Source organism: Geotrypetes seraphini, chromosome 19 (assembly GCF_902459505.1).
Source record: "Geotrypetes seraphini chromosome 19, aGeoSer1.1, whole genome shotgun sequence".
Taxonomy (NCBI): Eukaryota; Metazoa; Chordata; class Amphibia; order Gymnophiona; family Dermophiidae; genus Geotrypetes; species Geotrypetes seraphini.
The window spans coordinates 1442863-1459750 of record NC_047102.1 but is presented as its reverse complement, the minus strand read 5'-3'; the positions used below and the strand labels follow the sequence as shown (position 1 = coordinate 1459750).

At 41.5% G+C, this 16888-nt stretch overlaps 1 protein-coding gene across 10 annotated transcripts in view; it reads right to left on the bottom strand.

The window, feature by feature from the left end:
• Positions 1-16888, bottom strand: part of DCDC1 (doublecortin domain containing 1) — a 209531-nt gene that overhangs the window by 155114 nt on the left and 37529 nt on the right. For 9 of the 10 annotated variants that reach the window (XR_004537631.1, XM_033928555.1, XM_033928557.1 and 6 more), the window contains one exon: positions 10999-11165. The exons of the other annotated variant lie outside the window; for it this stretch is intronic. Coding sequence is in view for 8 of the 9 variants with exons in the window: in XM_033928555.1 (XP_033784446.1) it covers positions 10999-11165 (167 nt within the window). In the remaining variant the exon portion in view is untranslated. The remainder of the gene's footprint in view (positions 1-10998; positions 11166-16888) is intronic. 10 annotated transcript variants of the gene reach the window in all.

Sequence of the window (16888 nt, the reverse complement as noted above, 5' to 3'; positions counted from 1 at the left end):
ATTGAATGCAGAATCTATTATTCTGCAATGTTTGTAATAATCTGTAAGAACAATTAGGTTTATATGACTGCAGATTATATCCATATTCAAAAAGAAGGTCACTAATTCTGTTTCAATCTGGTTTCCAGGCCAATTTTAATATAATGTGAAATCTCTTCTAAAGGGTCTGTAAGGGTTAAAAGAGTTCAACATCCCCCATTTGGATTTTGGCCATAGCATATTAGTAGTCAGACAAAAATAACATAAATAATGGACTTTGTGCAATACAGTATGTTTTAATAAATTACATTTTGAGTACATATCAGATAAAATCTGACTTTTAACAGGAAGCCACAGGGCTTCCTAAACTGGATGCACAATCAGTTTCTTGAAGAAACACAAAGAAACGTTTCACAGTATATTAAAAAAAAAAAAATGTAAGTAAGATTGCCAATGGGAGCCAAAAAGGATAGCATTTCTTCAGCTGTTTATTTCCTTGTATTAATCAGACAAGTCTTGTGAAATCTATAGGAAAAGGGAGCGAATTCCTATTCCTGTCCATTGACAGAAGTCTCTCGGGGGAGCATTGTCTTGGGAGGAGTGGGAGGCAGGCAGCGAGCACGGGACGTTGACAGAACAGATAGGATGTCAGGTGAAGATGGAATGCTGTGCCCTCTCTAAGCAGCTGATTGTTTTCTTACAAATAATACCTGTGGGTGTTGCAACTGTTCAGGGAATCTATCACACACACTCTTCCACTTTATGTCTGTAACTCTATAAAATGTATTCTCATTTCAAAAGAGTCGTTAGGCAATAGACCTGCAGGTGGTTGAGTAATTTCGAGAAATGTGTCAAACCCACTTTCACCTATTTCAGCAGAACAATTCTGTAATTATTCCTAACTTTAAAAATGCAGTCATTTATTTGCCATACAATCAAAAAGTTTCAAATGGTGCCAAAAGTTACTGCAAGCAGATGGAATTACACTTTGTGTGGAGGACAAAGATGACATTTTGTTAGTGATTATTTTAATTCCTGAGGACCATTTTTGTGATTGCTACAGTTATAAAAGAGAAAGAACATAAAGAGACAGCCAGTGAAGGTTTTCCAGAGTAATTGTGACAGAGAGCAACATAATACCCAGAGGTAAGGGATGAAAGTCAACACAATGGAAAGAGAATACCAATTAAACCACAGTAAACCAGTCGGACTACTTTAGGCTGTGCCAATCAATCAAACTGGCTTCAGTGGTCTTTTCTGGACCCTGAGTGGAATCGAATGTGTCCGTACTAACAGATGTTTGCTGGATGTGGTAGGGTTTATCAGATCCTGATCTTAAGATCCCAAGGAACCAGGATGAGTGCATGCGTATCTGATAGCCTCTCCTAAGAAACAGATTTCAGGCATCTACGAGGAGGTGCTAAAAAGTTCTCAGCCCAACTAAGAAGAGAATGATCTGAAACAATGTCAAAACACAGAATTTTGTTTCTGCAAATAAGATGACACTCTTTTCAGCTAAAGTGGCAAAATGATACTCAGAATTTAGGAAGTTGGTTGCTTTACCCCCTCATAGGTCCCCCTAAGAATTTGATAGTTAAACTCAACAATCCTGTACTTGGATATCATACTTTCAGGTGCTGAGCGTTGCATCTTTCATACAGTGCAGAAAGGTGGTTGATAAATCCTGTTACATAAATAATATCTAATATAGACATTTTAGTGTACTTTAAAACAGAGTTCTTAGGTGTCTGTAGCAAACAAGCTCATGCACAACTTCTACATCCCCTGAGTGTAAATGTGGATGTGCAAATATTGCAACCCTGCCCAGCTCCATGGGAATGCCTATGCACAAATCCTCCAAAAAAGTAAGAATAATCAGGCAATTTTATCTCTGTGTAAAATGAATTCCCAAGAGGGCCATTTGCCCTGATAAGTGGATCATTTGAAAACTGTGCCATGCATCTAAAGGTACTTGCTGATGGCTTTCGGAGTTTTGCACTTACTGCAGCTGCTCTTTACTGTCTCTTCCCCGTCTCCTCCACCCACCTTCCACTCTTGGTGACTCTCCTAGTCTACCTGATGGTTAAGCTGCCCTCACTGAAAAGTAAGGAAAAATACCAAAATTACAGGGCCAAGTACTGTAAATCTGGATCTGTTTGACTATGTTGACATAAATTATTCAGGATGGCTCGAGAGTTAACGAAGTTCGGAGGTCCTATGGAGATTTACGTTTCTAAATGTTTAGCACAAATTTGAATTTTAGAAACAATAAGTTATTTGGACCCTTATTAAACACCGAAACTGGTACATCTGATCTTCTGTTCCACAATCTGTTGTTTAAACAAGTATTTAAAACTGAAACAGGATGCTAGATCTCCAGGAATGAATCTTAACCTTTCCACTATCGGAAATAAGTGACCAGATCTTAGCACTGAATAAACACATGTATTTAAAGAGTTTAAGATGAAAAAGGAGTGGGAGAGACACTGTTGGAATTCAGGATCACTCCGATATGGTGAAAACGAAAGAAACTGCTGATAATTCCCTAATCACAAACTCTAGATGGCAACCTTGCACTTACTGTAGCGGGAGATGAAATGTCAGAGCCAGTCCCCATCCTGCCTCTTTATCAACATTTTATCTTGCCATAGATCTCTAGCCTCTTATTATAAGTGTAATGAAGCAGAAGTTATTGAAGCATTTTATTGATTGCTCAGATCACAAGTTTACTGTCATACTGAATTGGCACCTTATACGCTGAAGCAAACTGCTGACACCTTTTTAAAAAAGTGACAAGTACATCTATTTCATGACCAGAAATCCATTTTCATCTCTATCAAGACAAGAATACAATTTTCACTTCATTTAACTGATGGTAGGCCTGCTCAAGGAATGACACTCAGAAAGAGACACAGGTTCAAGTTTCTTAAAATACTTCAAGTGAGTAACGCACAGCTTAGTTGAGGGAAAGATTTCATCTTTTACTCCAGCTATAAAAACTAGAATATTTTCAGAAAGAAATACTCATTCTTTTTAAGATGAAAATAGTTTTGAGTTCCTTCCTGGGAGTTCAGTCCATCTGAAGTCCTGATGGCCACAAGAACCTCAGAGGGTCCAGTTAGGAAACTATGTACAGCTGCCATTGATTCAGTAACTGTATCTCCTTCTAATAGATTCTCTTCTTAGACAAACAAAAATCCATCTTCAAAACTGCAAAACGTCTATCTTATTTTTCAAAATACACATACAGAACAAGATATTGAGATGTAGGAGGAGCCACACAGCGGTGGGGAACCTCAAATAAAAAGTCCCATCTTTGGTGGCTTCGGTGGTCATTTGGTCAGTTTGCACACCTTTTTGGCACTTATTCGTTGTCCACTCTACTCCCACCCATACCACGTTTCTGATATGCCCCTTCCAGATTTAGATGCAAATGAACTGTTTAGATATCGATCTAGAGTACAGGTTTGGAAGAGTTTGGCAAGAAAAACATCCATTGGCCTCTTCATGCCACATTTTGGACATTTTTCTGATTTGAAAATGAGCCCCGAAGTCTCTAGTGGTATCTTCTATCATTATTATCAAAATACAGAACTAAGAAGTGGTTTTATTTTGTGTGTATACAAAACAAAATACTTCTTTGTATTCCTTTTAAGATAAACCATTATAGAAAGGAACAAACTATGTTAATAGCATAGGAATATCTCCAATATCATAAGCTTTGATTTGCTTCCGCACTCCCCGCTCCTTCAGTACCAACTCACCAGTGACCTCCTTGCTGCCCCCAACCACACTCGTGCCCTTCCTTCCCACCTCCATACCTCTTCAAATCTTCGCCAGTGCGAGCAGCTTATCCGGCCTGCTGCTCACACTGGCTTTCCCTCTGATGTCACTTCCTGGCCCCGCGACCTGGAAGTGATTTCAGAGGGAGCCAGGCCAGCGCGATCAACAGGCCAGAGCAGTTGCTCATGCTGGTGAAGATTTTAAAAAGCTAGGGGAGATGGGGAAGGGAGGGCATGAGCGTGGCATGGGGGGGTGGGGTGGAGAGTTGCCAGTGCCCCCACCAAGATGGCACTCAGGGAGGTCTACCTCCCCCCTCCTTACTGTGCCACTGTGTGCAGCACAATGTCACATGAAGCCCCTTTATGAAGTGTCCAAAAAGGCACCTGGTTAAGAAAAACAACATAGGTGTCTCTGTACCTTTCTTAAATCGGTTCATGGAATGAGTTGCTGGAGTGGACAAGTGTGCACATAGTCTGAAGGTGTGTGTGTATTCTATCTGGCCAGGAACACATCCTGGCTGGTTAAAAAGCACTCAGCTGGCTAACCGTGAATACTCAGGAGACACCTGGCTATCTCTGCTGAATTGGTTATCAGATAGAAAACAGAGGGTAAGGTTAAATGGTCATTTTTCTCAATTGAGGAGAGTAAACAGTGGAGTGCCACAGGGGTCTCTACTGGGACATAACATAACATTGTGCTTATTAACCACGTAACCATAAGTTCAATGCGGTTTATAAAAGATTATTAACAATAAACATACTCTAAGAATAGAATAACCAAGATGGTACAGGGGATGAAACTCCTCTCGTATGAGGAAAGACTAAAACGGTTAGGGCTCTTCAGCTTGGAAAAGAGACAGCTGAGGGGAGATATGATTGAAGTCTACAAGATCCTGAGTGGAGTAGAACGGGTACAAGTGGATCGATTTTTCACTCCGTCAAAAATTACAAAGACTAGGGGACACTCGATTAAGTTACAGGGAAATATTTTTAAAACCAATAGGAGGAAATTGTTTTTCACTCAGAAAATAGTTAAACTCTGGAACGCGTTGCGAGAGGATGTGGTAAGAGAAGATAGCGTAGCTGGTTTTAAGAAAGGTTTGGACAAGTTCCTGGAGGAAAAGTCTATGGTCTGTTATTAAGAAAGACATTGGGAAGCCACTGCTTGCCCTGGATCGGTAATTAGGAATATTGCTAGTCCTTGAGTTTTGGCCAGGTACTAGTGATCTGGATTGGCCTTCGTGAGAATGGGTTACTGGGTCTGACCCAGTAACATAACATAATAACATAACTTTATTTTTCTATACCGCCTTAATCAAAAGAATTCTAGGCAGTTTCCACAAAAGAGAAAAACCAGACATTCAGTGAATTACAAAAGAATAATGTTAAGAATACAGCCTATTATTTAAAAATACATTAAAATTTAAATTGATACAGTAAAATGATTGTGTTAAGAATAAAAGCCCAAATTAAGAGATAAATTTATCAAAGCACCATAGGACAGCATGGCTCCGCTGATATAGTTACTCAACCAGTAAAGCTATTCTTATGTTCCCTGTCACTGGCTATGTTGTGTAAGGCAGGCGGTTGCTTAGCTGGGGAGAGAGTGGTGTAGTAGTTACAGTCTCAGCACCCTCAGGTTGTGGGTTCAAACCCCGTGCTGCTCCTTGTGACCCTGGGCAAGTCACTGAATCCTCCACCGCCCCAGGTACATCAGATAGACTGTGAGCCCACCAGGACACATAGGGAAAATGTCTGTGTACCTGATTTGTAAAACCCGTTCTGTGCTTCTTTGGGAGGATGGGCTATAACATTGAATGTATGTAAGTTTAGTAGCCAAATCTGTCTTTGGCTGCTAATAAGTTAGCTGATGAATATCGGCTTAACCAGCCAGAAAACCCCAGAAATTCAATGTGGGTTGCTAGAGTTTCTAGATTCACCATCAACTGTGGGAGATAGCCGGCTTCAGGCTCTATGTGTACATTTTATAAAGTGCATGTGGACAATGCAGACCCATAACTCTGTCTCAGCTCTATGAAAACTTTGCCTCTGGGAACACTTACATGAAATCATCGAAAAGCAGGTGCAATCTTGCACAGAATATAAAACAGCTATTTTCCATGTGCAAAACGAGCTGGACATGCAGAAAATGTTTTCGAAAATTAGCCTTCTTAAATCGGGCCCTTCCGTTTGTGCTATTTTAACAAAGAAAGTCTTAGTTTTATTTAGATGCAACCATTCTTTTCTAAAAATACAATACATTTTTTGTTTTACTTCACTGCTGACTTTGTCACAAGCTCTTCTATCATGTACTTTGGCGCTGAGAGATGAATTGCTTATCATGTCATAAAAAAGATAAGGGTTGCAAAGTACTGTTTCAATTGTTTAGCTGTGTTGGGTCTGAATGACAGCTTCCCTGCTTGAAGCACACTGGACATACAGCCTTCCTCATTCACTGGCCGTGCAGTGGTCCTTTCACACGTTCCTGCCACAGCAGTGTTTGTCCCCAAACACTAGAAGCCAGCACAATGGCATTCCAGCTTCCACACCCCCACCAAGAGCACAGGCGCATAGCGAGAATGCTAATGAGCCAGGACAGCCCCCCTCACTGAACGTGTTAACTACATTTACATAGGCACAGGTTTGTGCTCCATTCACTGCCACCACTGAAATATCACTTGCATGCCAGACGACAGCAAAAAGTTCTGCACTGTTTAGCCTCTCCCACCCTCCCCTCTGTTATGTTGATCACTTTTATTTTATGTAGCTAAAGCCATGCTTTCTTTTTTAGAACAGCATTTAATTCTTTGAGACACCAGTGAAGAAGTTTTCCTGATACCAGATTCACACTTTTTGTCATATTAGTCAAGATCTCATTTCCACTGTGTCTTATTATTATATATGCTACAGTGACAGACTGGAACACCCTTTAGATTTTTAGATGTTCAAAATGCATAGCCATAAAATATATCTGAAGGCGTCTGGAGCTGGATTTCAATGTACAGGCCTGGGACATGTATAAAAGAGATTTTCATTATCTTAGAATAAAATATGAGACTCCGTTTTGCATAGGGGCTGTATGTGGGGAATGGGACTCCCCCCCCCCCCCCCACACCAGTATTTTACACAAAGCTCTTGAGTTGCCAACTGGTCCAGCCAGAGCATCCACTTCATAAACCTACACCCGAGAACTGGTTTTCCCTCAGCAATTAAGGCAGCTTGGTAGACACCAAAGGAATGAAGACAACCACTCCCTGAAACACTAGCAGAGACCTCAAGCTGCCACATTTGGAAAAATGGGAACGACAGGGATCATTTTTCAGCCCACCTTAACCACATCCCAGCCATCTGAAATGACCCTTGACATGTCTATGCTGCCTGCACGGCTGTATTTCCCCATGCAGATAATTCTCAAATGACCTCCTTGAAATGGAAAACCAGAGGAACAGGACTTGGGCTAATTCTCTGCACGTGGTGGTGGACAAAGGATTGAGTCGGGAAAAGACAAGATGGGCTATTTGGAGGAGAGAGTTGCATAATACAGGCAGTGTTCCCTCTAAGCGGGCGGGTGTTGTGAGCAAACTTTTTTCACCGTGAGCCAAAAATATCGGGCGCCAGCAAGTTATGAGCCAACTCGCCCGATTCTCCTCTCGCCGCCCTGCCATCTGCCGTACGCCTCTTCCGATTGTGCGCTGTGACGAGAAACGTGTGCGCTGCGATGTAATATTTTGTGCGCCAGCGCAGCTTAGCGGGAACACTGGTTCAAATGGTTTTATTTATTTCCCCAAATTTATTTTTGTTATACGCATTGAAAATATTTGATATTGCGTTTAAATCAAAATCTCAATAAACTTGAAACGAGTGCCCGTGAGATTGTGGGAGGGTTAAATACTCAAAACTTAGAAGTTTTTGCTACGCCAGCTTTCTGGTATCTTTACATACAGTGGCGTACCTAGCATATGTAACATCCGGGGCCCATCATTTTTTGGCACCCCCCCCATCTGTAAGAAAAACATGATTTTTAGTAACAAACCACACGTCACACATGAGTACCTAGGAAAAGGCAGCATCTTACATATTGCAGTGAGCAGTACATCAATACACCCATTGTAAAACTAAACAAGCCAGACCAGCACAGATCAATCCTACACCGTCAATCCTAACAGAAAACACACAGAACACAGAAAACACCTTCGCCTAGTAAGGAATATGTAATCACAAACTAACCCCTCCCTCTTTTACAAAACTGTAGTGTGGATTTTAGCTACGGAGGTAACAGCTCTGATGCTCATAAAATTCTGAGCATCAGAGCTGCTACCACCAAGGCTGGTGCTAAAAACGCTTCACAGTTTTGTAAAAGGGGGGATAAAATAAAAATACATAGACAAAGGTTAAATTGAACCAGCAAGAAGCTGGACTCTGCATACAATGCTTCACAGAAACAGTGACACATGTCTCCTAAAGCAATAAATAAATAGAAATTTTTTTCTACCTTTGTCTTCTGTGGTTTCTCCTTTCCTCATCTTCTTGTAACTCTCTTCCTTCCATCCACTGTCTGCCGTCTCTCTTCCCCTATATGGCATCTTCTCTCCTTCTATGCCCCTTCCAGAAACTGTATGCCTCCCCCTTCCATCTCTCCTTTCACCCCATTGGTCTGGCATCTCTCTCCTCGCCTTCCCTCGCCCACACCTCTCCTCATAGTCTGGTATCTCCCCTTCCCTGATTCTCTGGCATCTCTCTCCTTTCCTTTTCTTCCATCTTTCGCTCCCCCTCCATGCTCTCACATCTCCCCCTTCCTTTTCCCTTAGACTGGCATACCTTCCTCCTACGCTCCAAGCCCTGGCATCTCCTTTAATTCCCTCCCTCATCTTCCTTCTCCCTCCAGCTGGGTACCGCAACACTCTTCCCTGCAGCTCTGCACTTCCCCACAATTGCCATGCTTCGGTTCCTCTTCTTCCTTCCTTCCTCCCCCCCCCCCCCCGCGGGACCCTGCGGCACCATCAACTCTTACTCCCTCTAATGTCGGCCCTGCAGCTCCAGACTTCCTCGCACCTTCTCCCCTCCCCCTTTGGATCGCTATTATTTTAAATGTTATAGCCGCGGAGCTGTATCCATCAGTGGAGATGTCTAACCTCGGCCTGCCCCGGAACTCTTACTGCAGCAGCCGCCCGTCTAGGCAGGAACAGGAAGTCACTGTTGCAGTAAGAGTTCCGGGGCAGGCCGAGGTTAGACATCTCCACTGATGGATACAGCTCCGCGGCTATAACATTTAAAATAATAGCGATCCAAAGGGGGAGGGGAGAAGGTGCGAGGAAGTCTGGAGCTGCAGGGCCGACATTAGAGGGAGTAAGAGTTGATGGTGCCGCAGGGTCCCGCGGGGGGGGGGGGGGGGGGGAGGAAGGAAGGAAGAAGAGGAACCGAAGCATGGCAATTGTGGGGAAGTGCAGAGCTGCAGGAGCTGTTATAGCCTCCCCTTACCTTTGCGACGCGTGTGTGCGCTGTGAAGAGAAACTTGTGCGCTGCGATATAATATTTTGTGCGTGAGCGCAGGCCAACGCAGCTTAGCGGGAACACTGAATACAGGTGGAAGAATTTGACCTGGGCAGCCTGGATGGACCAGTTTGGATTTATGCTTTTAGGGCCTGATTCTGGAAACGGTGCTTGCAAAATGGGCGATCACGTCTATTTTTTGTACAGGCCAGCGTTATATAGGCACACCTACGCCTATGGATGGCTATGCCGGTTTTAGGCATCCTTTGGCATGCTAGGTGCTTCTGAAGGAGTGAGTCAGATGCCTACATTGTAGGCGTCATTCACTGCATTGATTTTTTTTTTTTTTAACATGCATCCCGATTGGTCCATTAAACAGCAGTAGGACCACCTCCTGCCGCCTACAATCAGGACCTCATTTTGAGAATTAGGTCCTTAATTCATAGATAAAAGTTTTCATAGCATTCTTACTAGCATAGAGGAAACTGGCAAAGATGTCCCATTTTGCATAATGTCTTATTTTATAGAATAGATTTAGAGAAATTTTCAGAAAAGGCATAATAACAGAATTAACACAACATGCTACAATTTCATGCAGAAAGGTTGCAAATGTTTCATTTGTTATTAGCTTAATGTAAAGAACTATTACATAGTAATTCTTGTGACATCATCATTCGTCACTATATCTGCTTACTAGTTTAGAAAGTGATCAAGGAGGTAAGAGTGCTATTGAGAGAGAAAGCAGGCCTCAACTTTGTGGTTTGGCAACAAAATTCCATCTTTTAGTCTTTATTTGCCACCTTTTACAAAGCCGCGCTGGCCCAAAAAACTACCGCCTGCTCAAGAGGAGGTGGTAACGGCTAGTTCGCGCGGCTTTGTTAAAGGAGCCCCTTGTGTCAATACTATTCAATCTTGCTATCTACATTTGACAATAAATTGTCTTCGAGGACATTTGAAAGCGATTTGAAATGGTTTCAAACCTAGTTGCCAACATTACGCCCCTCTCAACTCTCTACCACAAGTCAGCTTGAGTCCTGTTCCTTCAGGCAGAAATGAGGACGCAGTTTCCCCCAGCTGAGCTCCCTGTTTCAATAACGTATAGGACAAATGCCCAAGATTTAACTGAGTAAAACTGTAGACAAGGCTGAAATCCCACAGACACCTGTGACCTTGAGCATGTCACTTAAGCCCACGTGACTGCTTGTCTGTCATTGCATAAAAATGGGACCTGGGAACAGCAAAATGCCACTAAAAAGGCAGTAGCTAAAGCCAAAAGAAAACAAATCCTGCGATTGATTCGATTTTCTTTCTGATAGTTTTGCTTATGAACATTATTGTTTTTTAATGATTTCAGAAACGCTAGATTTTTATTATTTTTGCTTAGCCATTAGAAATGAACAGTGTATTGATCCCAGGAAGCAAAGCAATCTCTCTCAAATCCAGCAAAGGAGAATCTATTGAAATGACAATTTAGTTCAAAGCAACTTGACTGCATAGAAGAGCCGGTAAACTGACTGCAGCTATGGCGCTTCCGCACATGCAGTTGCTTAGCCTTTGCACAGTATGCAGCGTGAATAGTTGAGACAGCAAAAGACAGATACAATTAACTCCATTATAGTTGGCCTTTAGATTATAGGTCCTGGAGCCCATGCAATACATGTGACACTTCTTTACACCATTGTGCCAATCAGTGCCTTCATACAACCTGCTCTTTAAAAACCAGATTTTAAAGAGTGGCAGGACTCACCTCTTTGTTATGGTTCTTTTCAGACTTTAGTTGCTGCTGCAAGGCCATTAGAATTCGATGAATATAAATCTTTGCTCCTGAGGGGCTGAAACCTTCTCCCTTAGAGACCCACGCAGGTCCTCGCAAAGGTGTGATGGAAGTTTGCAGGCATTTGTCAAGCAGAGGAACTACATCAAAAATAAAGGAAAATCTATTCTTTTGACCTGCCTGAAATTCAGAGTCCACAATGCAGCCCTAAGCATCAGAACTAACTCTCACCATCTATTATTTATTTCTGACCTGAGTTAAGTCTTAGAAACACAACTCCCGCATGACTAGTGGCCACCATCAAGGATGTCTTTCTACTGAGGCACCCCCCATGTAAGACTCTTAAGCTCCGACAGCACACCTGAATAGTTCTGAAGTGTGCCTATGTAGCTGCTCACAGTGTCATGGTGTGCACTGATTGCCTTATCTTCTCATTTATCACAGATGAATTGGAACCAACCTTGCTGAAATCTACCTGCATTGTGCCGATATGATTGCAAGATCCACAATCTGTCTATGTACAGTTTCCTGTTGAGGGGCTTGCAGCAATAAAAATATTATCCATTCAGTTATTCATAAAATATAATCAGAGACTACATAAGCAATTTGACACTAATCCCATCACTTCCAGTTCTTAAGCAACCAACCTCATACCGAAGAGAACGTCTCGGTCAGCTGTTGAAAGAACATGAACAGAATGAAAACGATACTCATCAGGCTCCTACCCTCAGCGGGAAACGCATTCAGGTAAATAAAAGATTTGTGGAGCAGATTATTGTCTACTAACATACAAACCCCACGGTTTTCCTCTTAATATCACAATGTATTAAATAAATAAATAAAATATATCCTGCCATGATAATGAAAACAATCCCCCACCCCCCAACAGCAATTATATGTTCTGTACATTTTCAGGCCAGATATGTTACAATTTTTAATCATCACCTAATTAATGTACAGCCTATGGCCTGGCTGCCCTGAGTAGGCCTGCTCTTACTATTGGAAGCTAAGCAGGGTCAGGCCTGGATGGGAGACCATGTGGGAATACCAGGTGCTGTAGGCTGAGGGGCCCTATGTTGAGCAGCAGTGACATAGTGGAGCCGCACACTGTGTGGGAGAAGGCAATGGCAAACCACTCCTATACATCACAGGCTGGATTCCTCACTGTGTGTGTTGCCAGGGGCCAGTAGTCAACTTAGTGGCATAATCTGTCCACAAAAATGTTGATGATCATCAATGAAAGAGACTCAACACTTCATGTTGGAAGGTAATCCTATAACAAGTTTATTGTCACTGAATATATCTCACCATTTAGTACGTGGAGGGCCATAATCAAAAGATATGTCTAAGTCCGAATCAGACGTATGGTACTAGATGCCCAAAGTCAGCAGTGGGAAAATGTCCATTTTCAAAAAATATGTTTTTTTCTCAAAAATCATCTATCTGGACATACAGGTTATGGTTTGTCGAGACTGCCAGTACATCTATCTTTATACCACATTTTTGACTAAAATTTCATCCAAGTTCCAAATGCCCAGAACAAGACCATTTGGACATGGGAGGGACCAATCTTGTAATGGACTGGCCACCCAGACATGGCAAGAGAGCAGTGGGGCACCTTTTAGGGCACTGCTGTGAACTTCACAAAAAGGGTGCCACATAAAATGTCAGCCAAACAGGCAGAGACTTTTTCTTGGACTTTAGGTGAAATTTCAGGTATAGAGAGGTAGGTCTGGGAGTCATCAGCCTATAGGTGATACTGGAAGCCATGGAAGGAGATCAGGACACTGAGGGAAGAGGTGTAGAGAAATAAAAGAAAGGTTCTAAGACAGAACCCTGGGGTATGTCAACCGCTAGTTGGGTAACAGCAGAAAAGAACCCACCAACACATACACTAAAGGTACGATGGGAGAAGTAGGAGGCAAACCAGGAGAGGACAGATTTGCAGAATCCAAGCAAAGACAGCGTAACAAGGAGTAAGCTGTGATTAACAATATCAAAGTAACACTTATGACATGACCAGGACACTTCATGCTATTACCAAATGGCCAGGACACTGCACACTGATTCATGCAGTGACAGGATACCACGTGCTGATTTACACACAGTTATCACGTGACACGTTTCAAGTTTTTATTAAAATGTGATAAATTGCTTATCCATTTCCTTTTTTTTTTTTTTTTTTTTTAGAAAGTGAAGTTTTTTATTGGTTTTGCACAGTCACTTTACTCCTGCATCTTTTCAATGCTTTCCTCCTTATATTTGCCCTTCTCCTTGCCAACTTGGTGAGATTTGGCTTTGCGTTCTAGAATCTTCTTACGATCCTTGTCCAGTTTTAACCTGGTGATCACCACCTTACTGGGGTGAATACCAACATGGACTGTGGTACTATTGGCTTTCTCACGCTGTACACGTTCAATGTAGATGACATACTTTTTTCTGTATACTTGGACTACTTTGCCGATCTGCTGACCTTTATAATATCCATTTCCTAAGTGATGTACACAGAGCAAAAGATAAAATAGGAAAATACAATATTAACTAAAGTTGTAGACATCACAAAATTAAAAATAAAACAATCAACAAGAAACTAGAAGAAAGGGAGGAGAAATACATTTTCATAAAAGGAAAGAAAAACACTTAAGGTAAAAAAAAAAAACCAACATGGTAGGGGAAAAAAAGGGACTGCTCCTTTTATTTATTGTAACTTGAAAGCATCCTTAAATAAATAGCATTTCATTTTGCTTTTGAATTGTTCCATCATTTTTTCTTCTCTTATATATGATGATAACGCATTCCATAGCTGGGGTGCAGGACGTTTTGTTCTGATTATCTTAAGGGAAGGGATAGAAAGTAAAAGTTGATCAGCAGATCTAAGTGAACGAAAAGGCAAGTAAGGAATCAAGAGTTTATCTAAGAAGACCGGTGCTTTTGATGTTAAAGTTTTAAATGACAGGAGGACAATTTTATAGGTGATTCTATATGTAATTGGCAGCCAATGAGCTTTTATCAAGAGAGGAGTTTCGTGATCAAATTTGCTAGCCTTAGAAATAAGTTTTATGGCAGTATTCTGTATAATTTGAAGACGTCTAATCTCCTTTTGCAAAATATGTTTGAATAACGAGTTGTAGTATTCTAGTTTTGAAATCACTAGAGAGTGGATTAGTATGTTTATGGATTTAGATTCAAGGAATTTAGAAACCGAACAGATCATGCGCAATCTGTAATGACAAGACTTGACCACCGAACTAATGTGAATGTGGTGAGTTTTTAGTCAGAAATGACACCTAAGATTTTTACAGTATTAATAAGTTGTAATGAACTGCCATTAATGATAACGGGGGCTCCAAAAGATCATTGCCTTTGTTTTATAGATGTTAAGAGCTGGCATATTGTTCTTCATCCAGAGACTGATTTGATCAAGTTTTTGGTTAATACTAAATATTTCATTAGAAACTTCGGGTGTTAAAGGATATAGGAGTTGTATGTTGTCTGCATAGGCAAATGCAGATAATCCAATGGATTGGCAGAGTGTCATGAGGGGCTAACAAGACATAAGAACATAAGAATTACCACTGCTGGGTCAAACCATCGTGCCCAGCAGTCCGTTCCCGCGGCGGCCCTTAGGGCAAAGACCAGTGCCCTAACTGAGTCTAGCCTTACCTGCATACGTTCTGGTTCAGCAGGAACTTGTCTAACTTTGTCTTGAATCCCTGGAGAGTGTTTTCCCCTATAACAGCTTCCGGAAGAGCGTTCCAGTTTTCTACCACTCTCTGAGTGAAAAAGAACTTCCTTATGCTTGTACGGAATCTATCCCCTTTCAACTTTAGAGAGTTCCCTCTCGTTCTCCCTACCTTGGAGAGGGTGAACAACCTGTCTTTATACACTAAGACTATTCCCTTCATTATCTTGAATGTTTCGATCATGTCCCCTCTGTCTCCTCTTTTCAAGGGAGAAGAGGCCCAGTTTCTCTAATCTCTCACTGCATGGCAACTCCTCCAGCCCCTTAACCATTTTAGTCACTCTTCTCTGGACCCTTCGCAGGCATTTGTTGGGACCTCGTGGCCACAGTTTGAAATGTTCGTAATCTTTTCAAACTCATACCAGTTAGACCAGCATAGTTCACGCTCTCCTGATTAAGGCAGGACAACCCAATACACCTTTAGACCTTGCTTAAAGTCTGAAGGTCATTTAATTTTGCTTTAACTCCATGCTTTTCTAAATAGGGATCATCATCATATCTGAACTATATTAATAGGTACAGGATGCTTTGCAGCTGGAATTCTGTCAGTATATTTTTTAGTCAAAGCAAACTAATCTACCAGCTGCTGTGTATTTGTGTTTACATGCTATATGTCAAATCTTATTGTCCCTAAAGTGCTTCAGCAGTCATTTTCTTAAATACTGATGCCTCTCCAAATTTGGAGATTTCCACCATTGAAGGGAATGACAAGCATATGAGGGCTACTCCGAGCAATCTTTCCCAGCTGCTGCTTTTGCATTGATCCCCATAAATTGACGGCATATGCCTGTGGGGTCTAATAGAACATGGCCCTACTGTATCCATCACAGAATACCTGAGCATTTCATTGTTTGGACATTAGATAGCAAGCATAAAATCACAGGAAGTCCCCTCCGTTTTTAAATGTGGCTCAAGTCATGCCTTTTCTTAAAGTGAATGAAATAGTGGTGTATTACATATGCTGGCACATCTTCTGCTTCAGCAATTGAACAAAATGGTGTGAAATGTTAATGCCTTGAGGCTTGTGATTGATCATTTGTAACTATATCTACTCCTTGTTCCATGAAATCAAGTTTGGAGTAATGGGTTCATCAGATTTTTGGGTTAAATTGAGAGTGAAGAGGTACTGTGTTTTGAAATAAGAGCTGCCATGTTCAGGGCTGGCCTTGAAACCGCAGGGAATCTAAAGGCGATATTCAAGGCCACTTCGCTCATCATACGCTTACTGAATCTGAATGGAGACGTTTGGTACTCTTCCAAGACACTTTATATCTTCCTACTTCTTTCACCCCAGAGGGGTAGGACAAGTCAACAAAGTTATCTACATAAGATACATAAAGATGTTAATTTTAAAAACAGAAATTTTATAAGACAAATCTAGCAAACAGAATTCTAACAAATAAATGTCATTTAAGTCATTTCACTTGCCTTATCAGGGTAATTTTCTCAATTAGTATTTACTAAACTACTTATACAGCAATTAATATGTCTTAAGATTAACATAATTCACAAGTCTGTCACAAATATCACCCACATAAATTCTCTCAGGCTCATCTTCTCTCGCACCAAGCAGCATCATGGGGTAAAGACCTAGAACAATTGCTTTCGCCCACTACTTATGAGGAATTTAGGAAACGTCTGAAACCACGCCTGTTCCTAAAGTATCTAGACAACTGATCCTCTCTTCTCTCTCCCCTCTATAGCGATTAACTTGTTCTATTGATCACTCTTTCCTGTCCTATTAACCCTCTTTCTTCCTCCCCTCTTAAAGTCAATCAATTTGTACCTTTGCTTAATCTTTGTAAACCGCATAGAACTTCACGGTATTGCGGTATATAAGCTGTTATTATTATTATTATATTCAGAATGTAGGAGATTGCTGTCGATCTCCTGCCATCCACGGTAATACCAGAAATTCAATGCCATATCCAGCCAGCATTGAACTTCTGGTCTATTTTTGGCCTCAATGGGAAGAGATATACCACCCTTGGAGGCAGTTGTCTTTGGCTGCCAAACTTAGCTGGCAAGGACCGGCCATGTCTCGTGACGTCTCGCCAGTCACCAGCCAATCCGCTAAGCCCCATATTCAGTGTGAGATGGCTGGCTATCCCCCATTGAATA